The following is a 15,339-nucleotide window of genomic DNA, read 5'->3' on the forward strand; positions in this document are numbered from 1 at the left end:
ATCTTTTCCGAAGTATGGAACAACGAGAGGGTGAAACGGTGGCTCAGTTCGTGACCAGGTTACGACAAGTTGTGAAAGATTGTGATTACGGTGATCAGGCGGATAATCAAATTCGAGATCAAGTTGTTCAGCGGTGTACGTCCCATGATTTAAGGCGGAAATTGCTTGAGAAAGGTGACACTTTAACCCTAGAAGTTCTACTTAAAACTGCAGCATCATTTGAGGCTGTGCAAGCTCAACTGGAGAATATGAAGAGTAAAAGCACTACTGTGAATCAAGTTCGTGACTCAAGCGCAAACAAGCATCATCATAAAGGGAAGAAGACATCGGGTGAGCCTGGAAACAAAACGTGTTACCGATGCGGCAACAAAGGACATTTCGGACGAGACCCGGAATGCCCTGCGAAAGGAAAAACCTGCAGGTCATGTGGTGGTGCTGATCATTTCTCATCGCAATGCAGAACAAAGGAACATAAACGTAGAGGCGATAAGAAGCCAAAAGAGATGAGGAAAGTGAGATACATGCAGGCAGAAAATGATGACGAGGAAGATGAGTATGCATTCACTGTAGAATCATCGTCACAGCTTGGAAAAGTGGAGGTGATTGTGGGTGGATGTGTTGTGAAAATGGTGATTGATTCAGGGGCGAGCACTAACATTGTAGACAAAGGTGTATGGAATGACCTAAAGCAACAGAAGATTGTCTGTGTATCCAAGAAGGGTGACAAGAAGCTTTATGTGTATGGAAGCAAGGAGCCATTAAAAGTTTTGGGGACATTTTCAGCGTTGACGAAAGTAGCTGAGAGCGAGGTTCAAGCTGAATTTGTTGTCATTGATGGTGAAGGAGAAGCACTACTTGGAAGAGAAACTGCGTTGCAGCTAGGTGTGTTGAAATTAGGAATTCCAGTTTATACAGTGCAGTCCAAAGAAGTGATCATGTCTGATTACAAAGGAGTATTTGATGGTGTAGGCAAGTTGAAAGACTATCAAGTCAAGTTACATGTTAATCCTGATGTACCTCCAGTGGCCCAGCCAGTCAGGCGTACTCCATTCAGCCTTCGCGACAAGGTGAAGAAGAAGGTTGAGGAACTTGTAAATATGGATATTATCGAGCCAGTAGAGGGCCCGACACCGTGGGTTAGTCCGGTAGTAGTGGTGCCGAAACAGAATGATGAAATTCGGCTATGCGTGGACATGCGTAGAGCCAACGAAGCCATAATCAGAGAACGCTACCCCATACCTACTGTAGACGAAGTGCTACAAAGCCTGAACCAAAGCACAGTATTTAGTAAGCTGGATTTGAAGTGGGGGTATCATCAATTGGAACTCCATCCAGATTCCCGTAGCATTACTACCTTTATCACTCACTGTGGATTGTTTCAATATAAGCGCCTTATGTTTGGAATAAGCTCTGCCCCAGAAGTGTATCAGCATGTTATCCAGCTAGCACTTAGTGACTGTGAGGGAGTTGCTAACATCTCTGATGACATAATTGTACATGGCAAAACTACCAAGGAGCATGACGAGAGACTAAAGCGAGTCTTAGAGAAACTGAAAGAGAAGAACTTAACTCTTAATGCAGAAAAGTGTAAGTTTCACATGACCAAACTAGTGTTTATGGGACTCATGCTAACAAACCAGGGCATTGGTCCAACCGAAGAGAAAGTGAAAGCTATTGTTGAGGCGAGAGAGCCGCAGAATGCATCAGAAGTTAGGAGCTTCCTGGGACTTGCTAACTACAATGCACGGTTCATCCCAGATTTTGCCACAGTAGCTGAACCTTTGCGTAGACTGACAAAGAAAGGTGTCTGTTTCAAGTTTGGAAACGAACAGAGAAAAGCATTCAATGAGCTGAAGAGCAGATTAGCAAGTGCTGAAACCCTTGGGTATTTTAACAAAGATGCCAGGACACTAATTATAGCTGATGCAAGCCCAGTTGGTCTTGGCGCTGTACTTGTTCAAGAGCAACAAGGAAGAAAGAGAGTTATCAGTTATGCCAGCAAAAGTCTGAGTGACGTGGAAAAACGGTATTCTCAAACCGAGAAAGAGGCATTGGCAGTTGTTTGGGCGTGCGAACGCTTCCATGTGTACCTGTACGGCATTGAATTTGCACTATATACAGATCACAAACCATTGGAGACAATATACTCAAACAAATCAAAGCCCTGTGCCAGAATTGAGCGGTGGATTCTGAGGTTACAACCATACAGTTTCAAAGTAAAATACCTACCAGGAGAGCAGAACATTGCAGATTCGCTATCACGCTTACTTCAAGAAGAGAACCAAGCAGTTTCAACAGTAGCGCACAAAGTATCAGATGAATTTATCAGATTTATAGCAGTGACCTCCACTCCACGCGCAATGACGACACGTGAGATTGAAGATGCATCAGCAGAAGATGAACTAAGTGAGTTGCGGAATTGTATAGCGGGGGGAACTTGGAGGAAAGACCAGCTCAAGCAGTACATACCTGTAGCCAGTGAACTGTGTGTGATTGGCAAGCTTATCCTCCGTGGTACCAGAATCGTAATACCTAGCAAGTTGAGATCCAGAGTTCTTACGTTAGCACACGAAGGACATCCTGGTATTGTTAGTATGAAGCAGAGGCTGAGATCAAAAGTATGGTGGCCCGGGATCGACAAAGAGGCAGAAAAATTTTGTAAAACGTGTTTTGGGTGCCAGCTAGTGAGCAGTCCCGCCCATCCTGAACCAATCAAGTCGACCCCCTTGCCACAAGGTCCTTGGCAAGACTTGGCCTTGGACTTGCTAGGTCCTTTACCGTCAGGCGACTCTGTGTTGGTCGTAGTTGATTATTTCAGCAGATATTATGAAATTGAGATTATGCGTTCCACGACATCTGAGAAAATCATTGCGAGTCTGGAGAGGATCTTCATGATCCATGGTTTACCACTATCAATAACCAGTGACAATGGTCCGCAGTTTGTTTCAAATGAGTTTGAGAAGTATTTGGAAGACTGTGGTATTGAACACAGAAAGACCACGCCATTATGGCCCCAGGCGAATGGGGAGGTGGAAAGGCAGAACCGATCTCTCCTAAAAAGAATGCGGATTGCACAAGCTGAGGGAAAACAGTGGAAGGAAGAAGTTTGCAAATATCTGATTGCATACAGATCGACTCCTCACACCACCACCGGAGTGAGTCCAGCTGAACTGCTGTTTAGAAGGAAAATTCGGACCAAGTTACCTGAATTCCGTGAAGATAATGTAGCAAGTGAAGTGCGAGACAGAGACGGCGAGATGAAAGCAAAGGCTAAGTTATATGCAGATGAAAAAAGGCATGCAGAGTATTCAGATCTGGTTCCAGGTGACAAAGTCCTGGTAAAACAAGAGCGGCAGAACAAGTTGTCGACACCATTTGCACCAGAACTGTATGACGTTGTAAGCAGGAATAACAGCAGTATTGTTATCAAGTCTCCTGAAGGTGTTCAGTATGAAAGAAATAAAGCCCACCTTAAAAAGTATGAGGCTGAAGCTGTTGATCCTCCTGCTGGAGAGAACGCTGTCGAAGTGGGACCAGACCCTACAGACCTTAAGACGGATTGTGGAGAAGCAAACATTGCTGCACCCACAAGACCTGTTCGTCATAAGAATTTGCCGGCGAAGTTTAAAGACTTTGATATGACTTGATTTATTAGAACTGTTTGTGTTTAGCTAGGACATTGTTGAGTCATTTCCTTTCTTTACTAGTAACTGTAAATTGCATTTATCAAGGCAGAGTCAAGGTTTTCATTATCTATGCAGTTACTAAGTTTGCTCTGATTTGTTCTAGCAGTTGTTAAGTATGTTTGCTTCCCATGTAGTGTTCCGGAAAAAGGAGGGATGTAGTGTATGTTCAGTGCATCCTACATGATGTATCTAGCAGTGCAAAGAGTGATGGGATGGTTATTATTAAAAGCATGGCTGATTAGATTCGGAGTGTTTCTGGTGTGGCTTTATAATCCTTTGGAATCGGTTTCAATACGCGATTAAGACACGACAGGGTGAGCGTCCAAACCATCAAACGGAAAATATATTTCAACTAAGAATAACGATTTAGTAACCTTTTATAAAAAAAAAAATGGATGGATAATTTTCCACTCCAATTGTAAGTGTCATTGTAATTTAATTAATTATTAATTTATTGTTATTCTAAATATTTATAATTAACTGATAATTAAATGCTAACAACGGCAATTAAGCAGCTGTTTTAGCTACTCCCTATATGTTATTATTTTGTGTTGTAATTTTGTTGTATTTGTGATGAATGAAATAAATAAAATAAAATAAAATAAAATAAAATAAAACTTCCTAAGCTCTGCTTCCTCCGCATATTTTTAAGCCGCGCAAAAGTATCCCTTCTTCGTAAACACCACCAATAGGAAATCCCAGTATTTCGAGATGCGCAAATCATATGCGCAATAACAATAGCATGAACAAGCCACGTCTGAGAAACCCTGGGGACGAGTTTGTGAAATCCTACTTCCGGGTTTTTCGAGAATCTTACCAAATATTCCATTCAAGACAAAATGGACTTTGCCAGAGTACAAACGAGGCCCATTCAAGCGACCTTAAAAAAGTATAACATCGAAATCAAAGAAAATGATGGACTAAATGAGAAGACGGGATTTTGGTGGCTTCGATTCACCTTCGATTACAAGCTTGAAAAAGCGATCGAAATACGCCTAACCAACTTCAAGTACAGCCCACCCTCCGCGTGGACATTAGAAGTCGTCAAATGCCAGTATCTGAGCATTACGTGCGCCGACGAAATGGTTTCGTTCGATATGGAAGACGACCTTGTCAATTCCCAAGAGCTTCGTCGATTAAACGATGTCACAGCCCACTCAGAGAAACTCCTCGAATACCTAGAAATTAATATTGTGCCCTTGGTGATTAAGAAGATTAAATATACGAGGTTCACTCCGCAGTTTTGTTTCTTCCTTAGCCATAAGTCGAAGGACAAACCTCTGATGCGCACATTTGTCAATGGCCTGAAATTCCTGGGCTATAAAACATGGCTGGACGAGGACAACATGCCGATGGCCGCTCAACTGCAAGGCGCATTAAAGGTCTCCATTGAAGAAAGCGACTGTCTAATAGCATGGCTGAACAAGGAGTATCTCGAGAGCGAGTACTGCAAAGCTGAGCTCCTGTACGCTAGAGATCTTGGCAAAATTATCCTACCCTTTGGTGTTTACGAAGAGATCGAGGGATTTTTTACGGGAGAATTTGAATTCTTAAGGAAATTTCATATTTACGACACGGCAACAAAGTCTTTCTTTGAAGTGCTTCGACGAATTGATGAATCCCTGTTTAACTTCGAGAGTCTTGCAATTTAATTTAGCGTTTATAGACTGTAAAGCCCAAACACTTTCGGCTTGATAAGGATGTTTAGCTGAAGTCAAAACGTGTTTAACATGCCGATGGCCGCTCAACTGCAATGAAAAAAGCGACTGTCTAATAGCATGGCTGAACAAGGAGTAACTCGAGAGCGGGTACTGCAAAGGTGAGCTCCTGTACGCTGGAGATCTTGGCAAAATTAACCTACCTTTTGGTGTTTACGAAGAGATCAAGCGATTCTTGACGGGAGAATTTGAATTCTTAAAGCAAATTAATATTTACGGCACGGCAACAACGTCTTTCTTTGAAATGCTTCGACGAATTGATGAGAGGCTTGCAATTTAATTTAGCGTTTACAGACTGTAACGCAAAAACACTTTCGACTTGATAATAATGTTTAGCTGATGTCAAAACTTGTTTTTAGCAAACATTTTAATCTTAAAATGTTTTTAAGAAATATTTTGTGGTGTTAAAATAAAATTGTATTCATGGAAGTTGCGGTCAAAACATTGATTACGTCACTTTGTGTTCTTGCAAGGTATGATGGTCTTGTTCGACCATGGTCATCAAGTCGTTCGATTAAAAGACAGTTATTCCCAATCTGGAGGCCAAAACAACGATTGTTCTCTCCCCTGAGAGAAACAAACCTTCAAATGCAAAACAATCATAATGTTTTGTCCTCCAGACAAAAAAGCTTTCAAAATGATGAAGAACGGCGTTTATTTTATTGTGATAGCACTCTTGGTTGCCGAGTTATTCAAAATTTAGATTTATGCAAATTAGAGGACTTGTGACGTCACAGTGGAAACAAAATTATGCAAAATCACAAAATATAGAATATCTTTGCAAATTCTAAGTCTGCAGGGTTGAACTTTTGCAGGGTGATGTGCTGGCAGAACTACACATTGTGATAGTGATTATGATATCACCATAGCGACACACTCATTGCCAGACCTCTACCTTACTGAAATGAAAAATTCCTTCTTTGTTGCTCCAGAGTCTAACAGACTTCCTCGTGCTTGTGCTGTGTAATGTCCATATTCGCTCACACCCACTGAATGAACATCGAGAGCAAATAACACTTATTGGGGAGGGAGACTCTGATCTTACCCTTTGGATGGAGAGGGCTTGGAGCCCATTGTGTTGCCATGGAATCATCACAGTGGACCATATCATCGAACTTTGTGGTGAGTATAACAACTGTAAAAAGGTTCAGTTCTATACAGAAAACATCTTCAGAGATATTTCATTTTTTGTGATTTTACATCATTTTGTGTCCACTGTGACGTCACAAGTCCTCTTAGTTCATTATCCCTCCTGCATACTCATTAGCATTAAGTTATGGGAAAGTCACCCCAGACGAGCAAGCTCGCTGGGGAAAACATGAAGAGTGCTAATAGAGTAAGCAGAGGGCCAGGGGTGGGTGGGTGGGTCGATTCCAACCAAAGTTAGGCAAAACTGACAACTATGAATAATTAACTCATGCTTATATAATGCGCACGAGCGCTAATGAATATTAATGAAGTATGAATAGTTCATTATCCCTCCTGCATACTCATTAGCATTTAGTTATGGGAAAGTCACCCCAGACTGCGCCTCACTATCGCCGAGGAATTCGCTGGCTTATCCCCATAACCAAAATAAATCCCCAACCTCACCCATCCTTAACGAAAATCACCCTAATTTCCAACCCTCACTAATATGCGAGCACGACTATAAAAGATGCCAACACATTTAAAATTATTTCTACAGAGCTAACTGGACAGGACACCCCCAAACGAATTAGTGAAAACCGAAATAGCACATTCAAGCTGAAGAAAACATTCCAGTAAATATTCACTAAAGTTATCTCTAACAAAACAAGAAAACCAAACTGTAACAACGCCAAAGTCTGAGCCAATCAGACATCGTCCAGCTTTACACCTTGAAACATGCATTCAGCGTATACATTCACACCATATCAGAAAGAAAGTAAGCCTAATGTTTAGAAAGCAAAGGTAAAACCTTGCAGGTCATTATACTGCTTGTAAACTTTTGTTAAATCCACCTCCAACGAAGACATGGTATCCGCTGCTCCACCAAGGCCAAGAACCTGATTCAACTTAATGTAATGACGTGCTGTCGACGAGGACTTCCATCCCACGTGATCCATGATCGTATCAAGCTTCGCCCCGGAAATAGCCAACGAAATTGCACAACCACTCCTTAGACCATGTAAGGTAACGTTCCGATTAACAAAAGCTGGAATCCGGCGAACATACGTCGAGAGCCGTGCCTGAGCGGTAGCCGACTCAAAAGGTGCCGGCAAAATTTCACCAGATGGGTTGAGGGGTCTAAACAAATATCCTTGTCGGATAGAAATTTTTAACAGGTCGCATACAGCAATGTAAACTTCCACTGCGGTAACTGGGCAAATAGTAGAATCTGGATGACGCTTGAGGGCAAAAACGTTCGAGGTTCCGTCTCGGAGGGACTTAGTTAATGTATGGTTAAAGAGTAGAGCCTTCTTTTCCGGGAAATAAAGAATCCCCTTTGTTTTCACTCGACCAAGATCTCCAGCTCTGTCACCACTAAAAAATTGTACCTTAAAAAAGGCCTGATCCCTTGCCAAAACAAATAACTGCACCGAAGAGCGAACATGTGAGTTCAAGCGCTTGGTTATTTCTGACGATAAAAGCACCAAATCCTGCAAAAAAAAAGGTTCAGCCTGTTTCTGCACGACTCTTGCACCGAGCTGTTCCTCCCTGACGGCTGATAAATAGGACTTAACCAATGGTGAAGCTGCAGGGTTGGCAATCCCCGGAAAAAGACTATCTGTTGCTGATCTCCCATACTTATTAAACATAGCCCTCAGTTTTCCAATAATCGAGTCAACGGAGCCATATGCTAAACGCTTAGGGCAAACACAAGAAGAAACCCTGTTCTCGCCAAAGAACGGGCAAGCAACCATGTGTACCACCGTTTTGCCAAAATTATCTCTCCAGATCAAAAAGTCTACTACGTCGTCTGGTATAGCCGCACAAATGTCCCTCTTAGAGGTGGTTTCCAGTAACTGCAAAAACTCCATCTCTAAAGCACTTCTCTGTTTTTGATAAGGAATAGCCTGCTGCTTAGCAACCAAAACTTTCTTCCGCTCCCTTATAGAACACAAATCGACAGGGGCCTTGAGGCTCTTCAAAGTTTTATATGATCTCGTCTGACGCTGGTAACGACATGCTCTTTCCCATCCTAAATGCCCAGAGGCTATATGGAGAGGATCCAGGTCTAAATCCATCCTTCGACGGAAGAAGAAGCGCATCCAGTGATCCCTTCTCGGCCACCAAAACATTGTTGCTGGACACCGCATTTAACAACGGCCACCACCCGGGTAATGGGGACATCAATGGTACCACCACCGTAACAACCGCATCTACCGATATGAGGAAACGCAAAAGAGGACCAATCAATGCAAATGGCGGGAAAATGTAGGCGTTGACGCGGTCACCATCACACACAGAGAGGTCTTGGTTAAAAACATTAACACCCGATGATCCTGGCGTAGGGTAGGGCGTAAAGTGCTTTAACGGATTTCCACTCCAGTCACGTTGAACGTTGGAATCCAACGACATCAAATCAAGATCATGGCCATTAATTCCACCAAAACTACGCTGGACGATTTCCCAAGACCTCGGAGAAAGCATGGCATCGGAGCAAGACAATCTTCTGGAAAACCAATCTGCCTCGTTCAAGTGAGAAGGAACAAAAGACATTTCTAGGGACATGTTCCTATCCACCAAGAACTGGAAAATCAATTGCGAGATCTGAGTTAACTTCCTAGAGCGTGGCCCACGGCCGGACCAAGCGTGGAGAACAACCATGCTGTCTACCTGAGCATCAATCCTGCAATCCGAAACGCTTTCAGGAAGTGACTGTAATCCCTTGAGGACGGCCCACATCTCCTTCACATTAATATGCTCATTTCGAACAGTTTCTTCCCAGTAGTCACCAACAGAAATTGTCCCGGAAGGAAGGTGAATTCCAACTCCCCAACGGAAGGACGAAGAATCTGACGTCAAGGAGATAGCTACGTGCCGTTCACTCCTCCACCGAATCGCCTTTTCCCAACTATCAAGGAACCTCCAAAACATAATTTCCTCTCTCAGATTCGGAGAGAAATTCACCTCACCACCTCCGGAAGCCTGCGAGATTGACGCCGCCATTTCTCTGATGTAAAATTTAGTCGCTGGGAAAGCCAAGGAGAATGAATTGCACTTCCCCATTAGCCTCTGCAAAGACTTCAAGTGGATAGTAGATTCACGCAAAAGTATCTGCTCGCGTAGCTGAGCAAACTTCATCTTCTTATCTTCAGGAATGCAAAAGGCCTGGGATACAGAATCCACTATCATGCCTAAATAACAAATCCTAGTTACAGGCCCAAGAACACATTTGGAGAGGCCCAAAAAATAACCGAGGTTTACAAGAACCGAACAGACTATATACAAAGCCGCCACCGCAGATTGATAGCTGTATTCCGACGTCCTCTCCGACAATGGGCGTGACCAAAACCCCTTCACAGCAAACAGTTCCCCATTCAAACGGTCATCAATATACAGAGAACATGCGACCCCCAAACCCCTGAAAAAATTTGTCGGACCCAAACCCACAGTCTGGTAAACAAACGGAGAATTTTTCCAACCAAAAGGAAGCGTAACTCCAACAAGCCACCACCCCAGCCACTCAATACCAAAAAACTGCTGAGAACTAGTAGAAAGCAAAATATGGTCATAACCAGACTTGTCATCAATCTTACTCATGTAGGAGTTGGGATACACGAAGCGAGGCACCCCAACCAGCGTTTCCAGTGAAAAGGGAGTGTCTGCCATCCACAAATTTAAAAACCGGGCATCAATGCATAACCTTGGCTTTTGCGGTTCAATCGTCATAGGAAGGACGAGATGGGGCGGCGGCACTTCAGCCACTTTACCCCAAACACGGATCGCCCCTGTTTCAATACGCTGTAAAATTGTTTCCGTAACAAACTTCAAAAACTGTTTGCAGGAGTAGTGATTCTTGAAAATCATAGTAGGGGGTTCCGCACTCTCATACTTTATGCCCATAAAAGCTCCCTTAAAGGGCTTCATGAACTTCTTGACATCCACCCCATGCTCCAACCATTCCAAGACATCCTTCGCAGGTTCGTACCCGGCCAAAATTTTTTCCCAGAGTTCAATTCGAGTACGAAGTTGACCCGAACGAAAGGAGTCCGGATCACGAAGCAACAGATCCCGTAAGATGGGAGTTTCCCCCGCAACAATGCCTTGCAAATGGGTTAAACAAGCGTCTTCTGAAGTCATTTTCTCCGAACTCGGATTACCCTCCCAAGACAACCATCGGATTTTGCCATGCTTGCTTCTTTCCTCCGCCTCTAACGGCATAAAGGTCATCGTATCTCCCTTGAGACGTTTTGACTTAGGCTAGAACCAAAACACCAAAAAAAAAAAAAGAGAATCAAAAGGACGTACTTAAATGGAGACTGCAAATCCGAGTTCGGAGGAAATGACCACCGTAGCCCGAGTAATCGGGCTCAAGGGCATGCCTAAAGGCAAAACGCTTGTGGGGTCATTCTCCCAACCTCGAGACCACAGACTAAAGGAAAAAAAATAAAACATCACATATTTAATAGTGTCTTTACACTTTATTATTGTCAATACAAATATCAAGACAATCCCGATTTCCATTCCAGAACAGGAAAACTTCCAATGATTTCACAATCTTAACGTTTATCTGGGCAAGAGCGCGAAATATGACCCGCCTTTCCACACACCCAGCACTTTCTCGCCGACGGCGGCCTGGGGCTGTAATTGGAGCCACGCCTTTGGTATGGAGCTGGAGGCCTACGCGTCCGTCCAGTGAACGAAGGTTGACTTACTGCCGCGTGCGGCTTAGTTGCCTTGGAAATAACCTTTGCCACCTCGGCCTCATCCTTAGACGCCACCAACTTTATTAACACCTGTTGAAGGCACGGGTTGCCTAATAAAGGACGGCACTGCCTCAGCACTACTTCAAATCGTAAAGCTCTTTCATCCTTTCTTTCCTTGGTGACATTAACCACTTCATCCAGGGCGGCGATCGCCGCATATGGATCAAAAAGAGCAGCTGGGCGCGAGATCACCATTTGGAGAGTAGACAGCGCGCACTCGATTGCCGATGAATCGATTTTCTTCTTCCACTCATCCAACTCCTTCTTGAGTGAACTGACCGTTGTGTTCGGAACCTAACAAAAGGAGAAAACGCCATATAACTCCTTGATATCCTTAAGCCAGTCCCTACTTTACACTGAGACTGTATCCTTCGAAATCACATATCCTCTTCCTTTAAATTTATTATTTCATACCCTGATGCAATTCCAAATTCCCAACATAAAATTACAACGAACCTTCGCATCAGTTCTCACAACCCGTAAAATAAAGCACACGGCCACCAAGTGACCTAGCGAAATAACCTCCTCTCCTCCACGAGGTCTGGTTGAAATGGATCTAACGCCTTCTATTTCCGCGAACAGACCAGACGCCCTGTTCATCGGTCCTCGACCGTTTTCTTTTTTTTTTTTTTTATTACTTTCTATCGCGCCACCTCGTGGCTCAGAGCATACCCACTGCTCAAATGGTCCTCGACCATTTTCTTCCCTTTTATTTTTTTTTTTCCATGCCACCTCGTGGCTCAAAGCAGACACACTGCTCAATCGGTCCTCGACCGTTTTTTCCTTTATTACGCCACCTCGTGGCTCAGAGCAGACATGCTGCACAATCGCTCCTAACCATTTTTTTTTAATAATTCTCCATTATTATTCCCTTTGACGCCACCTCGTGGCTCAGAACAGAAACAAACCCTGGCCGAGACCACACGCCCCGCGCCCTTCCCAAGGGACAAGTAAGAAAAAAGGGTGTCAATGGCATAGCTAATTTTTCCCGTCCCGAACAAAAAATAAGAAACAGCTCCCAAATATTGCAAACCCTAATTCATAAGAATAAACGAGAGCAACAGCAGAAAAACACAATATAAAACAACAACCTATCCCCCAACATTTGAGGAACCGAACCGCGGCGAGTCCAAAGGAATAAGTTAACAATCACGTGCTCGAAGCACGAAAATTAAGACCGGCTCCCGAGAAACCGGAAGGAAACATAAACAAGAAAATGCAACGTGATGCAACCAAAAAAAAAAATAATACCGACGAACCCCAGCTATACAATACGAAACCAAAAGGAAAACATTGCAGCGGACATATACCTCAAGGCTCACCGCCGAATTATCCGGCACATTCGTCCCCGCGGCGTTTCCCAGTGAAGAACTCTGGAGCACATTTTCGCCGCTCGCAGTTGTTCCCGATGTTGTCCCGGCACCAGCCTGAGATAAAGACGAAGACGGCGGAGTTGTTTGCTGAACAGAACCTTGAAGGGGTTGCAAAACTCGCTGAGCGCTCGACGGGACGTTCACGTCAGACGGACGCTCCGGGTTCGGTCATCTTGACACGGTTCCAACCAAAGTTAGGCAAAACTGACAACTATGAATAATTAACTCATGCTTATATAATGCGCACGAGCGCTAATGAATATTAATGAAGTATGAATAGTTGCATCAATCAAAATCTTGAATAACTCGGCAACCAAGAGAGCTATCACAATAAAATAAACGCCGTTCTTCATCATTTTGAAAGCTCTTTTGAACAAGCAAATAAAAAAAATTGTGTCATATGCACTTTAACTGAAGTGGGTCAATTGCTGTAATTGGATATAATACCAATTAGTTTTAGGATAATTCGCCCACATTGCCGGAAGTTGAACGAGATGGAATAATCGCGAGAGACTTAGGATTATGTTAAGTTATATGTTGAGGTGACGTTTTCGTCTGCGTCGCCGTCGTAGATCTTAAAAGTCCCTAATAACTGCGATGATCAGCATCTTAACTATGTATTCGTTTGTAACTACTTGTCTTTGATAATTTCAACCGCTTGCCCCCTCGCTAGCTCTATTGCCTTCAGTTGTTCGGTTAAGTTAGCCACGATTTACGGATTTACGTCGATTCCTCTTCACTTCTCCACGAATCAAGTTGACCGACACGAACTTCAGCCTACGTAGCAGGCGGTTTTGCGAATTTTAGACGCGTTGACTTTTAAATATGGCCGCGTGAAAACCTGGACCGAAGTCAAACGAGAACGCGATAGGAAAAAGGCCGAGGAGGAGTGAGAAACCGCCGGCAATCAACCCCTCGACATTTTCGAAACCCCCGTTCCTCCACGGACGGAGAAAGTATCGTTCCTGATTGGCTGATAAAGTGTGGCTGCCTGTCAGTCAAAATTTACTGCTCCCTTTCATAAAAGTGTAAAGTCAAAAACAGAGAGGAAAGACATAAAACCAGTAAACGGAGGTGAAATTTTGACGGTCCTTCCCAAGGGATTTGGCAAAAGCTTTTCTGAGTGGCGAAATGTGATCCTTTTTCGGATCATCCCAGAGAAACGCACCCTTAAGGCGGCGAAATACGAGATACAAAAACCCTCAACTTGGCGCGCAACATTGTTTCGTTGCAACTTTTGGTCGTTGTTTCGCGTTTTTCACCTTGCGTGATCAACTTGACCCGCAACAAAAACATTTGTTGCGGATTGAAGAAATGCAGGGCGTTGATTGGTTGATTTGCTAGTACACGAGCACATTTGTTGCGCGACAAGTTGTGAGCTTGTTGTGAGCTTGATGATATCACTGGACGAAAAAATGGATTTACTCGAGTTTGCGAGTTGAGCAAATGTGTGGCAAATTTAGGGGTCTAAATTTGCTTTAAATTTGTTTGACAGGTAAAGTCTGCGCAAACTTGGATGTTTGTTTTGTAGGAATTTGTGTGCAAGTGTTAAGGATATGTAATTATTTGCTTGGCATTTGCGTGCTATGCAAATCTTTAACGTTTCCACAGATTTGCTCAAATTTGCTTCACCGCAAGGATAGAAGTTTGACTTCAACCGCAAATGCAAGCAAACATGTCGCAAAACCAATAATTTGCATTATTGTTTGAACTGATTTTCAAAGGATCAAAATACGTACATTTGCATTTTATTTCTTCTCTTTTGCAATGGGAGCAAAAAGGAATGAATTGCCTGAATATGACTTTGTTGTAAATTTGCAAATTTCCTTGCTATAAATATTTATATTTACCTGGGAGCAAATATGGTGATTTACATCATCTTCGTTTTGTTGTCATAGGCAATGTGCATATGATATTTGTTACACATTTTACTGCTGTGGCAAACTTTCAATTTTTACATAACCGTTATATTATTGAACGAAAACTGCACTGGTATTCGGAAGCTTTTGAGTTTCATCAGCGGCAACGTCCTACAACGAAACCAACCAATGGTAAAGAAAATGCTTGGGCCTTCCTCGTTTCCAGGATCTTTGCTGAGGGGCGACCAAAATGGCGGACAAGGCGTGCAATTGTCCGCCATGTTGAATCAACCTGCCAAAAAGACCCTGGAAACGAGGTTTTGTAACGATGCAATCGGTTATCGACGGTTTGAAATTCGCGCTGGCGATCATAGGCAGCCCAAGTTCGCGTCACTAGAGAGCGTGTAATAATTAATTACTAGTGGGAAGATGACCTTTGAGTGCAAGCGGTGTTGCGTTAGAGGCAGCCGTTGAGAATTTAAACGCGTTAGAAGACTTTGTATGGGAAATAAAATACCGTCGATTATGAAGCCTAAAAAACGCTCAATTTAACGTTCATTCAATCATAGGCAGCCCGGCTCGCGTTACTACAGACAGCCGTTGAGAAATTAAACGCGTTATAAGACTTTGTATAAAATACTGTCGATTATGAAGCCTAAAAAATGCTCAATTTAACGTTCAATCAATAAAATGAATGAAAATGACTCACCTCTGGTGTATTCTTGTGCCTTTTGGAGCTTATTTTACCGTTTAGGGAAGTCCATATTTTCACTGTTCTAAGACGAAGTCAAGACTGCACACTTAGATCC

The 15,339-nt window shown here is 43.2% G+C and overlaps 2 protein-coding genes across 2 annotated transcripts; one reads left to right on the forward strand and one right to left on the reverse strand.

Moving 5' to 3' along the window:
- Positions 1 to 4,497: 4,497 nt before the first annotated feature.
- On the forward strand, positions 4,498 to 5,846 carry LOC138059029 (uncharacterized). Its single transcript, XM_068904530.1, has one exon. The coding sequence runs from the start codon at positions 4,526 to 4,528 to the stop codon at positions 5,336 to 5,338; it is 813 nt and encodes a 270-aa protein (XP_068760631.1). The 5' UTR covers positions 4,498 to 4,525; the 3' UTR covers positions 5,339 to 5,846.
- Positions 5,847 to 8,521: 2,675 nt separating this feature from the next.
- On the reverse strand, positions 8,522 to 10,399 carry LOC138013650 (uncharacterized). Its single transcript, XM_068860740.1, has one exon. It carries the CDS (start codon positions 10,397 to 10,399, stop codon positions 8,522 to 8,524), a length of 1,878 nt encoding a protein of 625 aa, XP_068716841.1.
- Positions 10,400 to 15,339: the final 4,940 nt, after the last annotated feature.

This window comes from Montipora capricornis, chromosome 8 (assembly GCF_036669925.1).
Source record: "Montipora capricornis isolate CH-2021 chromosome 8, ASM3666992v2, whole genome shotgun sequence".
NCBI classification, from domain to species: domain Eukaryota; kingdom Metazoa; phylum Cnidaria; class Anthozoa; order Scleractinia; family Acroporidae; genus Montipora; species Montipora capricornis.

Excerpts from the sequence above, each read along its gene's own strand:
- LOC138059029 (XM_068904530.1), top strand. The coding sequence starts at position 4,526 with ATGGACTTTGCCAGAGTACAAACGAGGCCCATTCAAGCGACCTTAAAA.
- LOC138013650 (XM_068860740.1), bottom strand. The coding sequence starts at position 10,399 with ATGATTTTCAAGAATCACTACTCCTGCAAACAGTTTTTGAAGTTTGTT.